The sequence below is a fragment of the Trichogramma pretiosum genome, unplaced genomic scaffold, assembly GCF_000599845.2.
Source record: "Trichogramma pretiosum strain Unisexual culture from Peru unplaced genomic scaffold, Tpre_2.0 scaffold61, whole genome shotgun sequence".
Classification (NCBI taxonomy): domain Eukaryota; kingdom Metazoa; phylum Arthropoda; class Insecta; order Hymenoptera; family Trichogrammatidae; genus Trichogramma; species Trichogramma pretiosum.
The window spans coordinates 1,075,780-1,099,949 of record NW_019641638.1 but is presented as its reverse complement, the minus strand read 5'-3'; the positions used below and the strand labels follow the sequence as shown (position 1 = coordinate 1,099,949).

Below are 24,170 nucleotides of genomic sequence, written 5' to 3'. Positions count from 1 at the left end.
GATGAAGGAATAATACAATTCTTATGTTTATTACTTTGACAATCATTACTGCAGCATAGCTATTTGCCCGAAGTAATACTTGTTATTTTTGAAGTTATTTTTTGTTCGTTTTGATGCATTATGTTATCATCTCTGGTGTATCAACTAAAATATATTGTTTTGATCGTGTTCCGTCGTGCATAAGTTTTACGTCTTATAATGTTTTTTCAAAATTGTCGTATGATTAAAATAAAAAAAAAAACTGTTTCGAACATAGTTTGACTTTCACTTTGTTTTTAGAAATTAAAACAAAAATAATAGCATTATAATAATAAATTTGACGCAGATAATTTTTTTGCTGAAAGCGAGGAGTATTGTTTTTCACAAGTCAGATCGAGTGTAATATTGCCCCGACTATATTGATTCCTATTTCCATATCATAATTAGTAAATATTATTGAGATCAGTGTGAGTTCTATTTCGACTCGTAACGGTAGTATTGACAGAGTGAGTCGCAAAAGACATTTCCAACGAGTAAGATGGAAACTAGTGGTTTATTCAATCCTGCTGTTAGGTAATTTTTATTTTGTGAGGATGAAGTCCTAAAAATATTAAAACGTAATTTTATGATCTAATTAATATTATTTCAGAGTGAAAGTCGAGCCTTGTGATGTTTTGCTTACCCAAAATAATTATAAAACCATCGACGAGATACCCGTAACTGAAAATGTCAAGTACGAAGGGTTTCTTCAAGAAAACTGGGTAAGATTTAATAATTATTGTCGACTGTAGCAGTTAAGTTTTAATGAACTGACCCTCATAACTTGAATCTTTTTCAGATCCAAGAGTTTCAAGAAAATAAGCTTGACGACATTCAAATCGAATTGGAATGTACAGACATGAAGGCCAATTTATTGGCGGTTGCGAAAATAGAAGATTATTCTCCAAGTCAATGGCCGGATAGCGGTGAGTATGAAACCAGAAGCACAATAAAAGTAGAAACTGTTGGGTCTGTGAAGAAAGAAATTTTGAGGGAAGGAGAAAAAGATTTAAATTTAGGACGTGGACTCAGCGAGAAAAATAAAAAAAGAAGTGTTTTGAAAGGGATGAACTATAAACATAGGCTAATAACTCACATTGAATCAGCTCGTAACGGCAATATCAAACCTGCATGTGATGTATGTGGAAAATCATTCGGATATAAGAGTCATCTCCAAAGACACATCGATTCGGTACATCGTAAAATAAGGCATGCATGTGATATATGCCAAAAGACATTCACACAGAAAACGAATCTCAAAGTCCACGTCAATTCGGTACATAATAAAATTACTCATACATGCGATGTATGCCAAAATACGTTCTCAAAGAAGGAAAGTCTCAAAAAACATATTGATTCCGTGCACAATCGAGTCCGACATGCGTGTGATATATGCCAAAAGACATTCTCAGAGAAAGGCACTCTCAAAACTCACATCGATTCGATTCATAATGGTGTCAGTCACGCATGTAATATTTGCGGAAATGTTTTTAAACAAAAAGGCAATCTCAAAAAGCACATCGATTCGGTGCATCGTAAAATAAGGCATGCATGCGACATATGCCAAAAGACATTCGCACAGAAAAAGAGTCTCATAATTCACATCGATTCGATGCATAATGGTGTCAGTCACGCATGCGATATTTGCAGAAATGTTTTTAAACGAAGAGGCGATCTCAAAAAGCACATCGATTCGGTGCATCGTAAAATAAGGCATGCATGCAACATATGCCAAAATACGTTCTCAAACAGGAGTAATCTCAGAAAGCACATCGAGTCGGTGCACAATGGAATCACCCACGCATGTGATTTCTGTGAAAAAAAATACAAATATCAAACTCATCTTAATAAACATGTCAAATCCTCGCATAGTGGTATCATACATTCATGCGAGACATGCGGCAAGACATTCGGACAGAAAAGAAATCTCAGAGCTCACATCGATATGGCGCATCCCTCGCTCAATAAGTCCCAATAAATGTTTAAATTTATGTTCAATTGTGAATAAAACAGCGTCTAGTACATTGTTTGTGAAATTAGGAGACTTATTATTAGAAAATGATCATTCATTGCAACAAGTTTATTCTTCGTTATGTTACTTCGCTGTCGCATACCTAAAAATAACGTTCAAGATGGAAAAACAGTAATAATGAGCTCAATTTGATTCTTTAATAATAAAAAAATGATGAACTTTTCTATCGGATTCTTTTCAGAATGTTAAAAATGTTCGAACAAATGTGTATAAAGAAATAGGAAAACTTCAATTCATCTTTCTATCTTAAGCAAAAAGACACGTGTAAATTTTTTTGTCAAATGACTAAATTATACTAAATTATAAATATTATAAATATTATATGAAACAGACGAAATTTTGTAAGATTCAATATTGTTTGAATAATAAAAAATTGAATAAACATTACCGCTTAATAAGTGTCAGAAAATAAATCGAATTTTTTTTAATTGTCATTCTTGTTTACTGTAATAAATAATAGTATCTTCCTTTATAAGTCATGATTATAATTATTTTTCAAAGTTTCATAATCGACAAACTTACATTATAACTATCATAATGACTCGAATTGTATCATGTTGAATATATAGAAATCTACATTTATCATTACATAAAAATCTAATTGATAATAAACTGTTATCCAGCTGTGATTACATTTTTCTAATTTATTATATATTTTTTAATAGTTTTTAAATACTATATATTTTCTATTAGTAGCAATATTAGTATGCACTCGCATCGAAAATTGACAGTGACGAGGGCGGATCGATTCTGCAGTTGGCTAGTCGGCTGTGGACACATTCGATGCTCTCGAGCTACTACCTCCTACAGATTGATTGTAATCTAAGTACACTTGATTATTATTACTTAAAGTATTACTTGACTAGGGCTTACTTGAGAATAGGAGTAAGTTTTATTTGAACATTTTACGTTTTTAACTATAGGAGTACTTTAAAAATAAATTGCCTGCTTAGTTATTAGTGTAAGCATTTGAGGCAGATAACTTGTCTTTAAGTTGTCTCTATACAGCTGAGGCACATTATTATGTTTTAAAGATATCCAAATTCCATTTGAGATAGTTGCATTATTTTACTGTTGTATCTGACAAATGTCTCGTTAAAATATTACTTATAATCATTATGATACCTACATCATAACTCTACGCATACAACGTATTCGGCATCGAGAGAGTGTAATCATCGGGCAATGCGTTCTAAAACGTCGCATCTCGCTTTGTGTCATGCGATGTGCCGATATGTACATAATACTGCCTTGAGAGTGTGGCGGGAATGAGTTATGAGGACGGCTCACAGACGTCAGTGCCGTGCCGCATGTCGTGCCGTTCAGTTCAGTCTTTGTATTGACGTATCGAGGAGCGCGTGTCGCGCTCCACCTGGCAAGTATGGCAGGAACTAAGTGACGACACGCCGCTACTCATATACAGCCCATCACTTTTCGCTAACTTTGTTTTCCCTCTCATTTAAATTTGATAAGAGATATCGAGAATCTGATAAGCCCATCAGATTCCTTGGAAAAAATCCTATCGATATGAGGTATTCGAATTTTCGAAAAGTTCACGACTTTCGATAAAAACAACATTATGAAAGTGAGAAGCATAAAAAATGTTCACACCTAAAAAATGTTAACACCTCATACGCATTGCCTTTGTGTGTTGTGTATACATATACGTGCTATCGCGTATATACATACGTGCTGTCGCGTATATATGTCGCATATATCGAAGATTCTCCTAGAAGTCGCTGTGTTTTCGCACGAATATCACCCAGGGTGTCTCGCTCGACGCACTAGGTCGAGTGCTATACTCGATGATGACTTTCTCCGGGAAGTCGCGATGTATTCACACGAATATCGTCCCGGGTGTCTCGCTCGACCCACTAGGTCGAAATCTGTACTCGACGATGACTTTCTCGGGGAAGTCGCGATGTATTCACACGAATATCGTCCCGGGTGCTTCGCTCGACGCACTAGGTCGAGATCAGTACTCGGCGATGACTTTCTCCGGGAAGTCGCGATGTATTCACACGAATATCGTCCCGGGCAGATCGCTCGACGCACTAGGTCGAGATCAGTACTTGACGATGATTTTCTCGGGGAAGTCGCGATGTATTCACACGAATATCGTCCCAGGCGCCTCGCTCGACGCACTAGGTCGAGATTAGTACTCGACGATGACTTTCTCCGGGAAGTCGCGGTGTTTTCGCACGAATATCGTCTCGGGCGCCTCACTCGGCGCACTGGGTCGAAATCTGTACTCGACGATGACTTTCTCCGGGAAGTCGCTGTGTTTTCGCACGAATATCATCCCGGGTGTCTCACTCGACGCACTGGGTCGAAATCTGTACTTGACGATGACTTTCTCCGGGAATTCGCGCTGTTTTCGCACGAACATCGTCCCAGGTGGCTTGCTTCACCCAATAGGTCGGAATCCGGACTTGACAATGATTTTCTGCGGGAAGTCGCGATGTTATCTTACGGGAATCACCTGGAGTAGTCTGCTTGATGCACTATTTTGGGATCCGGACTTGACGATGACCTTCTCCGAGAAGTCGCGATATTTTCGCATGAATTTTATTGTCAAGACGTATTTTTCAAATTTTCTATGTGTATCATAAGAATAACATTGATGAGCAAGTATGTCCGTCTTATCCGCATATTTTTTTGTGCTACCTTATGTTTCTAAACTATTCAATTGGTAATCTCAACTCGTAAATGATAATTAATTCCTTGGCTATGATATTATTGAAATCTAATAAATTCCGTCAAGTATTGATCAAACTAACAATTTTTTGTTTTAATTTGTTATCCTACTGAAATGTTTACAATAGAATAATTCAAAACCTTTTTAATACTTTTTTCAAAAGTTTAAATAGGGGCAAGTATGACAGTCTGATCCTTATAATTTTAATCTAACTTTAAAATTCTTTCTCTTATTTATGAAACTTCTAATTTAAAATTGTTAATGATTAATTACTTAGCTATGATAGTAATGAAATCCAATACATTCCGACAAGTATTCAAGCAAACTAAAAATGTTTTCTCTCAAACTATAACCATGATGCAAAGTTTGTGATAAAATAATTCAATAACTAATCATATGACTGTTGACATTAATAGTAACTGTTAGATTCAATAATCAATCACATTCACATATTATTGAAATCAAATACATTCCGACAAATATTCAAGCAAACTAACATTTTTATTTCTCAACCGATAACCACAATGCAAAGTATAATTGTTAGAATTGATAGTAATTATTCAATTATATACAGTGATAACTGAAATGATACTCTCATGCGATCATGCAAAGGTAACAGTGGTATGTAAAAAAACCTTACTTATGACTCTACTTGCCCGGCCGTCTCGATCAAATCCGATGCGAACTTTACAATGTCACGTACCGAAAGAAAACTATATATTTTACAAAAATTTTCTGAACAGTTAGTTACATTTTTCAATTCAATGATGTATAGTAACATAATCTTATAATCCCTACACATGATCGCCTTATACATCGACACAGCGTAAAAAAAAAGTAAGATTGCGTTGCCTGCCGCATGTTACGCGAGTGACCTTGTCAAACAGAGAAAATATTCCAAAATATAGTAAGTGATTGTACTTGTGTGAGTGTGTAAAACAATGGCCCAAGACGACCAAAAGTGTTCGAAACAATTGAAAGCTATGCGAGAAGAGATTAATTGGGAGATTGAAAATGAACGATACAAACTTCTCGATAAAATGCATCTCTTGATCGAAAATTGGAAAGGTCAATTTCCACATCTTCGGGATATTTTTCGATCGGAAGAAATCGATTGGCTTCTCTCCGAGGCTTTAATGAACAGGGACAAAACCAGTAATTTTTTTCGATTACACACCTTCACTTTTTTCGTGATCAACGCCGGCTACAAGGACGAGCCCAAGCTAGATGAGGACGGTAAGCCACTGCTACATCGCACCACTGCAATGCATTCGATATTTAGACGGGGTTGGAAATGGTTCGTCGACGTACTTTTTCGAATATACGAAAGGTTCGACGTGAATTACATCGATGAATCTGGGTTGACCCATTTTCATTTGGCTTGCATGTGTGGTCGTTACGACATCGTTGAGAAATTTCTCGTGCTTGGACAGGATCCTAATTTCATGTGGCAAGAAACAGGTGATTCGCCGCTACATTTGGCTGTGGCCGACAACTCATGCGAGTGGGTGGCACGATCGCTGCTGAGACACGGAGCCGACCGTAATTCTATTAACAAGGCTGGGTTAACTCCGCTGCACATTATTTGCACGCAAGATCAATGGCATGAATTTCTAGTAGAGACATTTTTTGAGGTCAGCGAGACAAATCATCAGGCAGTGCCGCTCGATGTAGTAGACAACTTTGGTCAAACGCCGCTGCAATTGGCCGTGGCGAATTTTTTGCTAGATGTAGTCGAAATACTTTTGGATCGTGGCGCTGATCTGTCTGGCTTTCTTTTTCCTACTGAGGAACAATTCGATGAAGGTTTAAAATCATTTGGAGACTACAAGGATAGATCAGATAAATTGTACTTTACTGCTAATGTTTTGACTATCACCCAACGGCTCGAAAAAGGAGGATACGAACTGGACCAAAGCGACGCCCTAACGATCATGAAAATTTCCGCTAAGCTTGGATTGTTCGACAAGTTGAAAAATCTTAAAAAATATTGGTATGACGACGAAGAGTTGGTAAGCGAAGCAAAAAAAATATTAATAAAGCCGAATCTGTCTCTGTACGACTTAATTCGGATGCGACCCGAAGAGTCGGAAAAATTACTCACGTATGCGGACTACTTGAAATTTTTTTTATCGGATGAATGGTCTTGTATTCCTGCTAGCCATAGAGATGCGTGTGATACGTATCTATGCGAAATAATGGTGCGAGGATTTTTTCGACGATGGACACTGGAATTTTTTATGCCGTTGACGTGCTATCAGCTGCCAATTCTCTGCTGTGAAAAAATCATTGAGAAGTCGAAGACCGAGGATTTGTTTCACATTTGTTTGTCGGCTTGTAGTCAAAACAACGAATGAACTAGATGATTTTTTCTCATTTTTACTTCAGATATCTATAAATTGGACGGTATTTCTACAACGCCTCAGTAGAACATTCATCGCTACAACACTTCATAGATCTGGCAATATAAGTAAACGTTCTTCTTTTTTCACAAATTCATTTATTTTTCACGCCACATCAGAGTTTTTTCAACATCAAGATACAATATATCATTCAGTGCTCATGGTAGATTAAATACAATGCATATTCCTGTGAAAGTGAAACAACAATCATTTCCATTTGTACGTAAAATTAAATATCATTACTTTAATGCGATCAAGCTGATAAGCTCATTTACATAAATAATTTAATCTCTATTCATGAAAAATCATATGTATATTTTACTTGATTATAATTATAATGGCATTTAGTATGTCGTAAGTTTATGAGTTTTTTAAATAAAGATTCACAACCTCAACACCTGTATTTTGAACCTGGATTTTTCATTTTTACTTATTTTCCTTGTCATAGATCAAAGTTGGGACTAGGACTGATTTTTTTCGCAATGATTACATCAGATAATAGAGAATTTTACCCACAACAAGTTGAGACAAAATTATTAAGATAAACGCTTGAGCTTCTTTTCCAATAAACTGATTGTCTCACAGCTCGCTAATAAAAAAATTGAAATGTTAATTGTTGGGTAGTTTTTACTTATTTAAATTAGAAACCGTTAGTTAATTTTACGTAACGTTGGATATAAAAAACATTCAGAAGCAAAATAATATATTTACCATTAATATAATAAACTCAATGCCTTACTTTGTATAATATTTATTCTCCATAAAGTTGCACATCTCACTTTGTGTCATGCATTCAACTTGTCAAGCGAATGTTGCGGTACTTTAATCTAATTGAGGCACATGGCAAATTTTGTCGTTTTTTACTTTGGTTCATGACTCTATTCGCATGATAAGTAACAACGCCGTAATGTAAGATAGAGACAATTGAATAATCTAAAATGAGAAACATCAATAGAAACAATGTTAACCCATTAAGTCCCAAGAGGACGTTTTTTTGACACTCATTTCGGTCGCTGTATTTTTAAAGAAAAAGGGGTCAAAAAAATATGGCAGTAGCCTGTTCTTATGTTAAATTTAATGCCCTTTTAGAATCTAAGCACAGATTTTTGAAAAAATAATCCGGTCAAAAGTTATGGTTGATTTTATCTAAAAAAAGCGTGATTTTGAAAAAAAAAATTTTTATTTTTTGATTTTCCAAACGGAAAGCATTTAAAATCTCATGGTTTTCGTACAAATATCGCGTCCTCGATGTCTAAACTAAAACTTAGAGGGGTTCCGATTCGAAAAAGTAATGTTCAAACAAACAAAATGGTGGTCGGAACGCGAAAAAATGAAAAAAAATTTCTATAATTTTTAACTCGAAAACGAAAGACTTGAGGAAAAAATTTTATAAAACGAAAAGTGTTAAGAATTTATAAAAAAATACGTGTGAATTTTTTTTCAGAATTTTCGGAGCGATTTTTGGATTTTTGGATATGACCATTTTTCCGAAAATCCAAAAATGGTTTCAAAAATTCTGAAAAAAATCAATCGTGTTCTTTGATCAATTTTGAAAACTTTTTGTTCTATAACTTTTTCTCGTAAAGTTGATGGTTATTGAGTTAAAAATTTTTGAAAGCTCGGATCTAATCAAGTCTTTCCAAGGCGCGAGCTTAGTTCGTGCCTGCGCGTTGCAGTGGCGGGACAATTCGTTCGTCAATGGGCACTGGAAATTTTCATGCTGCTGACACGCTACCAGCTGCCGATTCTTTGCTGCGACAACATCATTGAGCAGCTGACGAACGCGGATTTGCTGAAAATATGCGTGGCAACCGAAATCAATACAAAAGAACAGAACCAAAAGATGTGATTTCGTTTCTTAAAGGTATTTTCTATTTTTTAGTATTGTAAATAATAGTTTATTTACCATTTTCTAACTTTCAATGGTTATGATTTCCAGACAGGGACGACGAGGGAATTCATGTTCACTTCTTCAATTATAGTGTTGAAACATCATTGTGTATTAAATAAAAACTTGTATTTGACTTGCGAGTCGACAAGTGTTTTATTTGTCCGATTATCGTATTCAGATTAACTCGCGGAAGTAACCGCATTGGAATGACATCGATTGATTTAAAAGTACGAGTGACAAATAGTCCAGATGCTGATGTCACGTGTGAGGTAAAAGGCAGTTTATGACTTGACATTTACACCGGGGGACATGTAATCAAAACACCAGTATAAGAATTGAAATTAGGTAGTCTGTAATAATAAAAATTGTATTTTGATTAGCCTTTTTTTTTTGTTGTTTTATCCAAGAAACCAACTTTTGATTTCTAATTTTTAATTTCTTTGTGCTGAAATATTATTTGTGGAAAAGTTATTGTTGTTCACAAGTCAGATCGAGTGTAATATTGCCCCGATTATATTGATTCCTATTTCCATATCATAATTAGTAAATATTATTGAGATCAGTTTGAGTTCTATTTCGACCTGTAACGGTAGTATTGACAGAGTGAGTCGCAAAAGACATTTCCAACGAGTAAGATGGAAACTAGTTGTTTATTCAATCCTGCTGTTAGGTAATTTTTATTTTGTGAGGATGAAGTCATAAAAATATTAAAACGTAATTTTATGATCTAATTAATATTATTTCAGAGTGAAAGTCGAGCCTTGTGATGTTTTGCTTACCCAAACTAATTATGAAACCATCGACGAGATACCCGTAACTGAAAATGTCAAGTACGAAGGGTTTCTTCAAGAAAACAGGGTAAGATTTAAAAATTATTGGCGACTGTAGCAGTTAAGTTTTAATGAACCGTCCCTCATAACTTGAATCTTTTTCAGACCCAAGAGTTTCAAGACAATAAGCTTGACGACATTCAAATCGAATTGGAATGTACAGACATGAAGCCCAATTTATTGGCGGTTGCGAAAATAGAAGATTATTCTCCAAGTCAAAGGCTGGATAGCGATGAGTATAAAATCAGAAGCACAATTAAATTAGAAACTGTTGAGTCAGTGAAGAAAGAAATTTTGAGGGAAGGAGAAAATGATTTAAATTTAGGACGTGGACTCAGCGAGAAAAATAAAAATAGCAGTGTTTTGAAAGGGATGAACTATAAACATAGGCTAATAACTCACATTGAATCAGCTCGAAACGGCAATATCAAACCTGCATGTGATGTATGTGGAAAATCATTCGGATATAAAAGTCATCTCCGAAGACACATCGATTCGATACATCGTAAAATAAGGTATGCATGTGATATATGCCAAAAGACATTCGCACAGAAAACGAATCTCAAAGTCCACGTCAATTCGGTACATAATAAAATTACTTATACATGTGTTATATGCCAAAAGACATTCACACAAAAAAGGATTCTCAAAGTCCATATCGAATCGGTTCATAATTAATAAAATTACGCACAAATGTGATATTTGCCAAAAGACATTCTCAGACAAGAGTAGTCTTAGAAATCACGTCGATTCGATGCATAATGGTGTCAGTCACGCATGCGATATTTGCAGAAATGTTTTTAAACGAAGAGGCGATCTCAAAACTCACGTCGATTCGGTGCATTATAAAATTATGCATCCATGTGATGTATGCCAAAAGACATTCTCAAACAGGAGTAATCTCAGAAAGCACATCGAGTCGGTGCATAATGGTGTCAGATATGAATGCGATGTTTGCGGAAAGAATTTCACAAGCAAAAGTAATCTCCAAACCCATATCGATGCGGAACACAATGGAATCACCCACGCATGTGATTTCTGTGAAAAAAAATTTAAATATCAAACTGAAATCGCTAGACATAAAAAATTGTCGCACAATGGTATCATACATTCATGCGAGACATGCGGCAAGACATTCGGACAGAAAAGAAATCTCAGAGCTCACATCGATATGGCGCATCCCTCGCTCAATAAGTCCCAATAAATGTTTAAATTTATGTTCAATTGTGCATAAAACAGCGTCTAGTACATTTTTTGTGAAATTAGGAGACTTATTAGAAAATGATCATTCATTGCAACAATTTTATTCTTCGTTATGTTATTTCGCTGTCGCATACCTAAAAATAACGTTCAAGATGGAAAAACAGCAATAATGAGCTCAATTTGATTCTTTAATAATAAAAAAATGATGAACTTTTCTATCGGATTCTTTTCAGAATGTTCAAAATGTTCGAACAAATGTGTATAAAGAAAAAGGAAAACTTCAATTCTTCTTTTTATCTTAAGCAAAAAGACACGTGTAAACTTTTTTTTAAATAACCTTAATTTTTATTGATAAATATTAAGACGTAAAATTGGGCATGGATAACGATGATAATTATAAATATTATATAAAAAAGACGAAATTTTGTAAGATTCAATATTGTTTGACTAATAAAAAATTGAATAAACATTACCGCCTCATAAGTGTCAGAAAATAAATCGAATTTTTTTAATTGTCATTCTTGTTTACTGTAATAAATAAAATATTGTCTTCCTTTATAAGTCATGATTATAATTATTTTTCAAAGTTTCAATCGACAAACTTACATTATAACTATCATAATGACTCGAATTGTATCATGTTGAATATATAGAAATCTACATTTATCATTACATTAAAAATCTAATTGATAATAAACTGTTATCCAGCTGTGATTACATTTTTCTAATTTATTATATATTTTCCAATAGTTTTCTAATACTACATATTTTCTATTTGTAGCAATATTAGTATGCACTCGCAACGAAAAGTGACAGTGACGAGGGCGGATCGATTCTGCGGTTGACCAGTCGGCTGTGGCCACATTCGATGCTCTCGAGCGACTACCTCCTACAGATTGATTGTAATCTAAGTACACTAGGATTTGGCTTGCGACAAGTGTCTTGTACGAGTGGCACATAATTTTTTTGCGGAAAGCGAGGAGTACGATACTGAATACATGGTGCAGCCACTTGGCAAAGTCATTTACAAATAAGATTTATTCGAACGACAAACAAAAACAAAGTTTTGAAAACGGGTCGTTTGCCGCTTCATGTATTTTCAGATGTAAGATCAAGTTTGATTCGCGCCTGAATTTCTTCTCGCAATGGTCGCATTCATAATAATTTTTGCGGTCGTCGCGCACTGTTTTTTGATGGTTGAGCAAAAGTCAAGGACTATATAATTTGTTTGACGGAAAAATATCACATTAATCGTCAATCGAACCAAACATTACTTTCTATATTAATCTCTATATAAAACGTCACGTCTCGCTTTGCACGATGCATCGTGCATATACACACAATGTTTATGTCATCGCTATTATATTGCGAGACGATTGAGGCGCGCAGTTGGCACTTGGCAGTATACCGCCCACCGCGCCGCACGTCGCTTGTCGATTGTCGAATGTCGAATCGAGCATAGTTCAGTCGGACGTGGACGGTTACGCCGCTGCAACGTGCAAACAACGAAAGATCGCATCGACTGCTGCCGCAGTGATTCTCGTGAAAAAAATCGATTTGTTCAAACTTTAACTATTTTTTTTGTAATTGTGCTCAACGATGTTTTACGACGACGACGATTACGATGTCCATTGGGAACCTTATGATTATCCTAGTGATGACGATAACGCCTTTAGTGAAGACGACATAAGAGATGACTGCGATTCCGTCTACGTGTGTCAAAAACATTTAGAAGAATTGAAGAGCATGCGAAAAGAGGCTAAGTGGACGAATAAAAAAGAGAGATATAAATTTTTCCGCCGTTTCGTAGACATGATTCGTTATTGGAAGAAACACCTTCCTAACCTCCGAGATATTTTTCGATCGGACGAAATTGATCGTCTTCTCATGGAGGCCGTCAAGAACTGGCGGGTATCTAGAAAAAATAATCGAGGACAACTGTTCGTCAATTTTGTGGCTCGCACCGGCTACAAAGACGAGCCCGAGTTAGACGAGGACGGCAAGCCTCAGTTGCGTCGTACTACTGCAGTGCACTGGGCAGCTCGAAAAGACTACTACTCCATCATTCCTAAACTTTTTAAAATATACAACAGATTCGACGTGAATTACATCGACGAATCTGGATTAACACATTTTCACGTGGCCTGCAAGTACGGCCTCGACGATGTAGTTAAGGAATTCCTAAAGCTTGGCCAGGACCCCAATTGCATCGTAACAAAAACTGGTGACTCGCCACTACACTTGGTTCTGAATCAGAACTTTCCGGTCGAGAAGCTGATGGAATTGCTGCTGAGACACGGCGCCGACCCGAACTCGGTCGACGAGCAAGAATCGACACCTCTGCATATTATTTGCAACAGGAAAAGCGATGATTATTTGGCGAAGATATTTTTTGACATCAATGACGACATCCAGCAATCGATTAAGGTCGATGCTTTGGACAATTTGGGCCGAACACCCCTACAATATGCTGTGTTTAGGGGACACAGTGCGGTAGTCGAGTTACTGCTAAGAAGAGGCGTCGACTCTAATTCAACTGACAAGAATGGATCAACTCCTTTGCATTTTATTTGTCATCGAAAACGGAATGATGATTTGGCGAAGGTATTTTTCAGCGTCAACGATGATCTTAATCAGCTAGTGCAGGTCGACGCAGTGGACAAGTTAGGTCGAACACCTCTACACTTGGCTCTGAAATACGATCTCGAAGGCTTGATCGAATTGCTGCTGAGAAGAGGCTCCAATCCTAATTCGGCCGACGGAGACGGATCGACTCCTCTGCACATAATTTGCAAGAAAAGCTTCAAAAGAATGGAAATATTTTTAAAAAAATTTTTCAAGATCAACGAAGAAATCAAGCAGACGATTAAGATCGACGTCTTTGACAAGTTTGGTCGGACACCGTTGCAATGGGCCGTTGCAAATCTCTCGCTGGAAATGGTTGATATGCTTTTGGATCGAGACGCTGATCTGTTGATCTTCGTTTTCCCCACTGCCAGTTTCTTTGCCGAGATTGACCCGGAAAGTTATCGTAATTGGAGTAGCTGTGGACTTGAAATAGCGCTTCGTGCTCTAGCTATCGTCGAACGTCTCGAAAAAGGAGGATACGAACTCGATCGAAGCGATGCCTTGACAATCATGAAATTGTTTGTTAAACATGATTTCTTAAAAACTTTAGCATTTATAACAAGTGACAATTATTGGCGCAAAAGTTTCATAAACGATGCGAAAAAGATAATGTTCAATTCAAGCCTATCGCTCTACGACTGTATTCAGTTGTCACGCAAAGAAGCTATCCGAAGCAAACTATTCACGTATACAGACTACTTCAAGTTCAAGTGCTCGAATGAAAAATTCTTCTATTTATATTCTGAATGTGCTTATAATCTGTTCAATATAATGCTGGGAAGATTTATTCTGCAATGGACGTTGGAATTTTTCTTGACACTGACGCATTACCAACTGCCGATTCCATGTTGTGAAAAAATCATCAATCAACTGACGAACGAGGATCTGTTGAACGTATGTCTAGCAGCAGAAATCGTTGTGAGCAAAGAGTCCCAAAATGCATGATGCAGAGGTATTTTCAAGAATATTGTTTTAGACTTTATTGAATTATTTTTTTCGCTATTTTTAACTTTATATGGTTATTATTTTCTAGGGCAGTATACAAAGGAATATCATACCTACTTCTTCAGTATTTTTGTGTTGTTCATTACATAAAACTTACACTGAAACGTGAAGTACTACAGCAATGGATTGGATGTAGAATATTATACTTGAAGTACTTAACCCAGCTTGTTCATGGGTTTGAGAAAGTTGCAAAAAATAACAGTATAGACATTGAGATGAGAAAACATGTTTTTGTACGTAAAAATGAAGTACCATTTTTTTAATGTAGCGACTAATGTTAGAATTATTATCGACATCAATAAACCAAGTCTTTAACTTTTAATACGATTGAGCTGATAAACTCATTTACGTAAATACTTTAATCTCTATTTATTAATAAGCATATGTATATTTTACCTGTTATAATGGCACTATTAGTTTCGTGAGTTTAAAAGAGTTTTGTTACATAAAGAATCACAACCTCAGCACCTGTATTTTGCACCTGTACTTTTCATTTTTACATACTTTCTTGGGATGGATCAAAGTCAGGACTAGGACTGATTTTTTTTTCGTAACGATCACATCGGATAATGGAGAATTTTTGACGGTGTTTAATATCCACAACTAGACAAAATTATTAACATGAAGGCTTGAGCTTCTTTTTTCAATTAACTGCATATCACAGTTCACTAATAAAAAAAAGTGAAATATTAATTTTTGGGGTAGTTTTTATTTATTTAAATTACAAACCATTAGTTAAGTTCAACATTGAATATAAAAAACATTCAGAAGCAAAATAATATATTTACCATTAGTATAGTAAACTAGTAACTCAATGCCTTACTTTGTATATTATTTATTCTCCATAAAAGTGCACATCTCATTTTGTGTCATGCATTCAACTTGTCATGTAAATGTAGTTTTCAGTTACTGTTGCACTTATTTCAAAATCAAATTCTATGCTTGGTCCAATTGTCATACACAAAGGCTGACTCGCTCTGAACATCATTATTTCTATTATCCTTTTTTTCTTTTTGCCTTCTCCCGAGAGGATTAGTCAATTACCAAGACTATGTATGCTCACAAAGATGTAACTATCCTTTCAGCATATCATTGAAGTCATAGTAATCGCACTTATCTCAAAAATTTAATTCATTAGCTCGCCAAACAACTGCATTATGTCTTTACTCGTTACCGCCATAACACATGCAGCTTACATGGTTCATAGAATATAGTGATTATAGGCACGAGAGTAATTCATGTGTATGACACTCCGAATGGAAGACCTACACACAGATGTCGTACCCTTCTGAATATTTACGAATTGAATGCAAACTTTAAACATCATCAAGTGAACATATAGTAATGCTAAAAACATAATTCATTTTAAATCAATCAACAGTAATGCAAGAGCAGCTGTCGAAAGTGAAATCTAAACAAAAATGCATACCAAAATTAAAGTTTAAGTAAAATAATAAATTTAAGAAAAAAAAAACAAGTATATTTTTTCATTACTTTCAAAATAATATTATTCATATTTATATATTGTTTACTTGATAAAATAACTTGATTTCGTTATTGATATTAGTTCACCTTTTAGTATGGTAGTAAATTAGAAATAAATTATTTACAAAATTTTTAAAAGTAAAATCATTTTAACTGTCGTTGAAAAATGAATAAATGTAATATATTTTGAAAAAAGTCAGTTATTTGAGATGCTGAATCTGAATGCGTGGTCATTACTTTCGTGATTTTACAGCTTCAGAAAAAAAAATTAAAAAACAATAAATGAGAGTTGAAATATTTAGCATCTAAATGAGTAAGTCATTTACACAGTGGCTTTTCAGGATTATAAAACTTTTGATTTTCGATTTTCCGATGGACTGCACTTACGTGTTTTTTTAAATGCTCATTGCGATTATAAGCTAACGTGTTCTTTTATTTTCGAATGAATTGAATCTATGTGCTTCATCAGATTTATTTTTTGTCCAAATAACTTGCCACATTTTTTGCAATTGTATTCTTTGAGTTTTAAATGAATAACATTTATGTGTCTCGTCAGCTTGAATTTCGTACCAAAAGACTTGCTGCACTCATCGCATTTATGATTTTTGAGTTTCAAATGAACTAGATTTATATGCTTCATTAGATCACTTTTCTTTCCAAAAGACTTGTCGCACTCCTCGCATTCATGATTTTTGAGTTTTAAATGAACTGAATCTATATGCTTCATTAGATTACTCTTTTGTCCATAAGATTTGCCACACTCAAAGCATTTGTGATCTTTGATATTTTTATGAACTGTATCAATGTGCTTCATCAGATCACTTTTATAACCAAAAGACTTTCCACACTCTCCGCATTTTTGATCTTTTATTTTCAAATGAACTATATCTATATGCTTCGTTAGTTGATTTTTTTGTCCAAACGACTTGTCACACTCTTTGCATTTGTGATTTTTGATTTTTTTATGTACTGCAGCCATGTGTTTATTTAAGTTACTTTTTTGACCGAAAGACTTTCCACATTCCTCACACATGTGTTCTTTGAGTTCCAGATGAACTGTATCAATGTGCTTCATCAGATCACTTTTATAACCAAAAGACTTTCCACACTCTCCGCATTTTTGATCTTTTATTTTCAAATGAACTGTATCTACGTGCCTCGCCAGATGATCTGCATGTGCAAAAGATTTGCCACACTCTTCGCAACTGTGATCTTTGTTTTTTTCATGTACTGTGGTAATGTGTCTATGTAAGTTACTTTTTTGGCCAAAAGACTTTCCACATTCCTCACACATGTGTTCTTTGAGTTCCAGATGAACTATATCAATGTGCTTCATCAGTTTACTTTTTACTCCAAAAGATTTGCCACACTCTTCACATTTGTGTTCTTTTAGTTCCAGATGAACTGTATCAATGTGCTTCATCAGATTACTTTTTACTCCAAAAGATTTGCCACATTCCTCGCACATGTGTGCTTTGAGTTTCAAATGAACTACATCTATGTGCTTCTTCAAATAGCTCTTCCGAACAAAGCAATTGCCACACTCGAAGCATTTGTGATCTTTGATTTTTTCATGAACTATTGCAATATGCTCAGCCAAGCTTCTCTCATAACCAAAAACTTTTTCACACGAATCGCAGTTGTAATTTTTCATTTTTTGATGAACATTTATCATATGAACACTCAAATGTTGTTTTGTGACAAAAGACTGTCCACAATCGTCGCAAACAAATTTTCTCAGATTCAAATGAACTCCATCCACGTGATTGTTCAAGTTTTGTTTAGTTAAGAAAATCTTACCGCAATGATCGCATTTGTGACGTATTTTGGTATTTTGATTTTTAAGCTTAAGTTCTTCTAAATCTGACATTGTAAAAATCTCTCAACTTTTCACTTTTAAATTAAAACATCTATCTACTGGTATTATTATTTCTCTACTGTTCTCAATTCAAATATGATGTTTACTTTTAACTGGGATTTCGCCGTTGAAATGTTGCGTACATCGAAACTAATGTTTCGATTCATGATATTACGAAAATTAATTTGTGTTCATTAAAACTATAATTTTATCGCTTGTAAAGTGCACGAATTGAGCAGTTTTCGCTCTTAACTCGGCATAAAAAGCGTCCGCATGATCTATGCGTAATTTAACAATTTAATTCGAACTTGTACTCGTACTTGGATAAAAAATTGTGGTATTTACTAATGTGTTAGCATATGATAAAGTCGCTATTTTCATTTCAATTGTTGCAAATCAAAATCATATCACGCATATGCACGGGAATGTACATAATGCATATGACACACGGATGGTCGATCTGCACAAATTGATATCTTTCACTCACAGCATATCGATCTATCGCTCCCGGTACCAAACGTCGCGTCGTGATGCCCGTGTAAGTGAACATATGGCTTTGGTTGGGTACGACTTTAAGGAACTTGAAATAATTCGATTTAACTTAGTTTTGACTTGAACTTGAATAAAAATTGTACGGTATTTACTGTTACGGCATCAGTTCGAAAAATCGTTGTTCTCCTTCAAATCTTTCTATACAGACCAAAAATCAAGTATTCAGCATACAATTGATACGTTAGCAAAATGATATCAATCGTTGGCCGGTCGGTTGCTACAAAACGTCACTCGCTTTGTGTCACGCGATATGTTTACTTTTTTGCTTATGGGCTCGGGAATCCCTAGCTTGTTAATTTTTATTGCATCGTACAAAATAAGTAAATAAAAATATATGTAAAATATTATCGATTCAGTAGTGATACATAATCTCATGCCTTAATAAATTGATCTTATACGTCAATTCAAACATTCGTCTGATATCATTTCATTTTTTTATATTCGTAGCGATACATTTGTTTAGGAAGCTGGATTTGGTATTTTATTTTAAAACATGAAAAAACGATGCTTCAATATGGTGATATTTTTCTAATTTATTTCATTTCCAAGTAACACACAATTTTATCCAGCTTTAACAAATGTATGAAATATAAATAAAGCAGCGATCGTGCCACCCACTTGTGTCCTCCGGCCAGAGCCAAGTGCAGCGGTGAATCACCGGTTTTTGTTACAATGCGATTGGGGTCCTGGCCGAGCTTGAGAAATTTTTCAACGACGTTGTGACAGCCGGACACGCAGGCCGCGTGAAAATGCGTCCATCCACATTCGTCGGTATAATTTACGTCGAATCTGTTGTATATTTTGAATAGGCTATCGACGATGTAGAAGTGCCCGAGTCTAGCCGCATGATGCACTGCAGTAGTACGACGCAACTGAGGCTTGCCGTCCTCGTCTAGCTCGGGCTCGTCCTTGTAGCCGGTGTCGATCGCAAACTTGATGATTGGATCACCCATCTGGAAGGGATCGCAGCTGACGTTGTCGTTTTTCACGTCCTTTGCGAGAAGCCAGTCGATTTCTTCGGTACGAAAAACGTCGCGCAGATCTACGAATCGGCCCTCCCAATCGCCGATGAAAGGGTAAAGTCGATCGAGAAGCTCGTTCCTCTCCTCTTCGATCTCCCAATTGATTTTTTTACGCATGTCCTTCAATACCTCCAATTTTCGTTGGCTCTTGAAGTATGAGTCACCGTCGAACGCCGTCGGATATTTTTCATAAAAATAATCATTGTCGCTGGGATAATCATCGGGATCGAAAAATTCCATCGTCGCGTTCGGCACAATCGCACAAAAATACAGTAACTTATGTAGAACTATTCGCGAGAATCACTAACTGAAGTCGATGCACGATGTTTCTTTGTCGCTTACGCCGCGGAGTCGTAACATGCACTGAACCGAACGACTTACTTGATATGCGGCGCGGCACTGCTGACTGCGCGCCGCATTTTCAAGGCGTATTGATTCCCGAGCCCATAAGCAAAAGTGTAAACATATCGCGCGACACAAAGCGAGTGACGTTTTGTAGCAACCGACCGGCTGACGATTGATATCATTTTGCTAACGTATCAATTGTATGCTGAATACTTGATTTTTGGTCTGTATAGAAAGATTTGAAGAAGAACAACGATTTTTTGAACTGATGCCGTAACAGTAATACCGTACAATTTTTATTCAAGTTCAAATTTAAACTAAGTTAGATCGAATTATTTCGAGTTCCTTAAAGTCGTACCCAACCAAAGCCATATGTTCACTTACACAGGCATCACGACGTTTGATGCCTGTTTGATGACCGATACCGAGAGCGATAGATCGATATTGCTGGGAGTGAAAGATATCAATTTGTGCAGATTGGCCATCCGTAGTGTCATATGTGGCGTCGGCTACCTTGCCTCCCCTCTTATGCCTGCGGGCACCGACTAGGCGCGCGTCCGTTTGACTCGCCGTATGTGGCGAGATATAGTGGAAATACAGAGTTGATTGTAGTCAGTAGTGACGAGCACAGGCCAGCCCGGCCGAACAAATTCAATCGTTATTGTTAATCAATATCAAGTCTACTCTAGTCATTTTTCCTACTCTCTCTATCCTGCCCCGAAGAAGATTATTATAGGACACGCCATTACCCGACGATGTATGGAGCGTCGGGAAACCTTCTGACTTGGAGCCGAGTCAAGGACGAGTCAATCTGCATATACGGATAGACCCCAACCAACACATTTAATCTCCATATCATATACATTATGTACATTCCCGTGCATATGCGTGATATGATTTTGATTTGCAACAATTGAAATGAAAATAGGGACTTTATCATATGCTAACACATTACGAGTACACAACAACGAGCACACTCAAGTACGAGTACAAGTTCGAATTAAATTGTTAAATTACGCATAGATCATAAGGGCCAAAACTGCTCAATTCGTGCATTTTACAAGCGATAAAATTATAGTTTTAATGAACACAAATTAATTTTCGTTATATCATGAATCGAAACATTAGTTTCGATGTACACAACATTTCAACGGCGAAATCCAAGTTAAAAGTAAACATCATATTTGAATTGAGAACAGTAGAGAAATAATAATACCAGTAGATAGATGTTTCAATTTAAAAGTGAAAAGTTGAGAGATTTTTACAATGTCAGATTTAGAAGAACTTAAGCTTAAAAATCAAAATAGCAAAATACGTCACAAATGCGATCATTGCGGTAAGATTTTCTTAACTAAACAAAACTTGAACAATCACGTGGATGGAGTTCATTTGTATCTAAGAAAATTTGTTTGCGACGATTGTGGACAGTCTTTTGTCACAAAACAACATTTGAGTGTTCATATGATAAATGTCCATCAAAAAATGAAAAATTACAACTGCGATTCGTGTGGAAAGTCTTTTGTCTACAAGATAAGCTTGGTCAGGCACATTACCACGGTTCATGAAAAAATCAAAGATCACAAATGCTTCGAGTGTGGCAATTCTTTTGGACAAAAGAGTTATCTAATGAATCATATAGATCTAGTTCATTTGAAGCTCAAAGCACACATGTGTGAGGAATGTGGAAAGTCTTTTGGTCAAAAGCAGACTTTAATGAAGCACATTGATACAGTTCATTTGAAAATAAAAGACCAAAAATGCGGAGAGTGTGGAAAGTCTTTTGGTTATAAAAATGATCTGATGAAGCACATTGATACAGTTCATCTGGAACTCAAACAACACACGTGTGAGGAATGTGGAAAGTCTTTTGGTCGCAAAAGTAACTTACATAAACACATTGCTGCAGTACATAAAAAAATCAAAGAGCACAATTGCGGAGAGTGCGATAAGTCTTTTGGAAAAAAACAGACTTTAATGAAGCACATTGATACAGTTCATTTGAAAATAAAAGATCAAAAATGCGGAGAGTGTGGAAAGTCTTTTGGTTATAAAAATGATCTGATGAAGCACATTGATACAGTTCATCTGGAACTCAAAGAACACATGTGTGAGGAATGTGAAAAGTCTTTCGGTCAAAAAAGTAACTTAAATAAACACATGGCTGCAGTACATAAAAAAATCAAAAATCACAAATGCAAAGAGTGTGACAAGTCGTTTGGACAAAAAATTAATCTAACGAAGCATATAGATATGGTTCATTTGAAACTCAGAAATCATAAATGCGATGAGTGTGGCAAGTCTTTTGGTGGAAAAACACACTTGCACACACACATAGCTACAGTTCATAAAAATATCAAAGATCACAAATGCTTTGAGTGTAGCAAATCTTATGGACAAAAGAGTAATCTAATGACGCATATAGATTCAGTTCATTTAAAACTCAAAAATCATGAATGCGAGGAGTGCGACAAGTCTTTTGGAAAGAAAAGTGATCTAATGAAGCATATAAATCTAGTTCATTTGAAACTCAAAAATCATAAATGCGATGAGTGCAGCAAGTCTTTTGGTACGAAATTCAAGCTGACGAGACACATAAATGTTATTCATTTAAAACTCAAAGAATACAATTGCAAAAAATGTGGCAAGTTATTTGGACAAAAAATAAATCTGATGAAGCACATAGATTCAATTCATTCGAAAATAAAAGAACACGTTAGCTTATAATCGCAATGAGCATTTAAAAAAACACGTAAGTGCAGTCCATCGGAAAATCGAAAATCAAAAGTTTTATAATCCTGAAAAGCCACTGTGTAAATGACTTACTCATTTAGATGCTAAATATTTCAACTCTCATTTATTGTTTTTTAATTTTTTTTCTGAAGCTGTAAAATCACGAAAGTAATGACCACGCATTCAGATTCAGCATCTCAAATAACTGACTTTTTTCAAAATATATTACATCAAATCATTTTTCAGCGACAGTTGAAATGATTTCACTTTTAAAAATTTTGTAAATAATTTATTTCTAATTTACTACTATACTAAAAGGTGAACTAATATCAATAACGAAATTAAGTTATTCTGTGCTATTATAAAATCCGGTATCAAGTAAACAATATACAAATATGAATAATATTATTTTGAAAGTAATGAAAAAGTATACTTGTTTTTTTTCTTAAATTTATTATTTTACTTAAACTTTAATTTTTGTATGCATTTTTGTTTAGATTTCACTTTCAACAGCTGTTCTTGCAGTACTGTCGATTGATTTAAAATGAATTATGTTTTTAACATTACTATATGTACACTTGACGATGTTTAAAGTTTGCATTCAATTCGTAAATATTCAAAAGGGTACAACATTTGTGTGTAGGTCTTCCATTCGGAGTGTCACACATATGAATTACTCTCGTGCCTATAGTCACTATATTTTATGAACCGTGTAAGCTGCATGTGTTATGGCGGTCACGAGTAAAGACATAATGCAGTTGTTTGGCGAGTTAATGAATTAAATATTTGAGATAAGTGCGATTACTATGACTTTGATGATATGATGATATGCTGAAAGGATAGTTACATCTTTGTGAGCATACATAGTCTTGGTAATTGACTAATCCTCTCGGGAGAAGGCAAAAAGAAAAAAAGAATAATAGAAATGATGATGTTCAGAGCGAGTCAGCCTTCGTGTATGATAATTGGACCAAGCATAGAATTTGATTTTGAAACAAGTGCAACAGTAACTGAAAACTTACAGTAAGGCTACATTTACATGACAAGTTTAATGCATGACACAAAATGAGATGCGCAATTTTATGGAGAATAAATAATATATACAAAGTAAGGTATTGAGTTACTAGTTTACTATACTAATGGTAAATATATTATTTTGCTTCTGAATGTTTTTTATATTCAATGTTGAACTTAACTAATGGTTTGTAATTTAAATAAATAAAAACTACCCCAAAAATTAATATTTCACTTTTTTTTATTAGTGAACTGTGATGCAGTTCATTGAAAAAAGAAACTCAAGCCTTCATCTTAATAATTTTGTTTTGTGGATATTAAACACCGTCAAAAATTCTCTATCATCTGATGTAATCGTTACAAAAAAAAATTAGTCCTAGTCCTGACTTTGATCCATCCCAAGAAAGTATGTAAAAATGAAAAATACAGGTGCAAAATACAGGTGCTGAGGTTGTGA

The 24,170-nt window shown here is 35.3% G+C and overlaps 4 protein-coding genes across 4 annotated transcripts; 3 read left to right on the top strand and 1 right to left on the bottom strand.

Annotated features, from left to right (window-relative positions):
* Nucleotides 1-461: 461 nt before the first annotated feature.
* LOC106660344 (zinc finger Y-chromosomal protein 1-like) lies at nt 462-2,429 on the top strand. The gene is made up of 3 exons (XM_023459433.1): nt 462-552; nt 629-740; nt 818-2,429. The coding sequence occupies exons 1-3, from the start codon at nt 518-520 to the stop codon at nt 1,994-1,996; spliced, it is 1,326 nt and encodes a 441-aa protein (XP_023315201.1). The 5' UTR covers nt 462-517; the 3' UTR covers nt 1,997-2,429.
* A 7,192-nt stretch (nt 2,430-9,621) lies between these two features.
* LOC106660443 (zinc finger protein 717-like) lies at nt 9,622-11,543 on the top strand. Its single transcript, XM_014383410.2, has 3 exons — nt 9,622-9,711; nt 9,788-9,899; nt 9,977-11,543. The coding sequence occupies exons 1-3, from the start codon at nt 9,677-9,679 to the stop codon at nt 10,547-10,549; spliced, it is 720 nt and encodes a 239-aa protein (XP_014238896.1). The 5' UTR covers nt 9,622-9,676; the 3' UTR covers nt 10,550-11,543.
* Nucleotides 11,544-16,281: 4,738 nt separating this feature from the next.
* Nucleotides 16,282-18,101, bottom strand: LOC111693798 (zinc finger protein 665-like). The gene has a single exon (XM_023459463.1). It carries the CDS (start codon nt 18,060-18,062, stop codon nt 16,605-16,607), a length of 1,458 nt encoding a protein of 485 aa, XP_023315231.1. The 5' UTR covers nt 18,063-18,101; the 3' UTR covers nt 16,282-16,604.
* A 2,991-nt stretch (nt 18,102-21,092) lies between these two features.
* LOC111693797 (zinc finger protein 184-like) lies at nt 21,093-23,919 on the top strand. The gene is made up of 2 exons (XM_023459461.1): nt 21,093-22,718; nt 23,343-23,919. The coding sequence occupies exon 1, from the start codon at nt 21,236-21,238 to the stop codon at nt 22,691-22,693; it is 1,458 nt and encodes a 485-aa protein (XP_023315229.1). The 5' UTR covers nt 21,093-21,235; the 3' UTR covers nt 22,694-22,718; nt 23,343-23,919.
* Nucleotides 23,920-24,170: the final 251 nt, after the last annotated feature.

Excerpts from the sequence above, each read along its gene's own strand:
- LOC106660443 (XM_014383410.2), top strand. The coding sequence starts at position 9,677 with ATGGAAACTAGTTGTTTATTCAATCCTGCTGTTAG. Across the intron at positions 9,712-9,787 it reads TTATTCAATCCTGCTGTTAG|AGTGAAAGTCGAGCCTTGTG; the intron begins GTAATTTTTATT and ends ATATTATTTCAG. Across the intron at positions 9,900-9,976 it reads GGTTTCTTCAAGAAAACAGG|ACCCAAGAGTTTCAAGACAA; the intron begins GTAAGATTTAAA and ends AATCTTTTTCAG.
- LOC106660344 (XM_023459433.1), top strand. The coding sequence starts at position 518 with ATGGAAACTAGTGGTTTATTCAATCCTGCTGTTAG. Across the intron at positions 553-628 it reads TTATTCAATCCTGCTGTTAG|AGTGAAAGTCGAGCCTTGTG; the intron begins GTAATTTTTATT and ends ATATTATTTCAG. Across the intron at positions 741-817 it reads GGTTTCTTCAAGAAAACTGG|ATCCAAGAGTTTCAAGAAAA; the intron begins GTAAGATTTAAT and ends AATCTTTTTCAG.
- LOC111693798 (XM_023459463.1), bottom strand. The coding sequence starts at position 18,062 with ATGTCAGATTTAGAAGAACTTAAGCTTAAAAATCAAAATACCAAAATA.
- LOC111693797 (XM_023459461.1), top strand. The coding sequence starts at position 21,236 with ATGTCAGATTTAGAAGAACTTAAGCTTAAAAATCAAAATAGCAAAATA.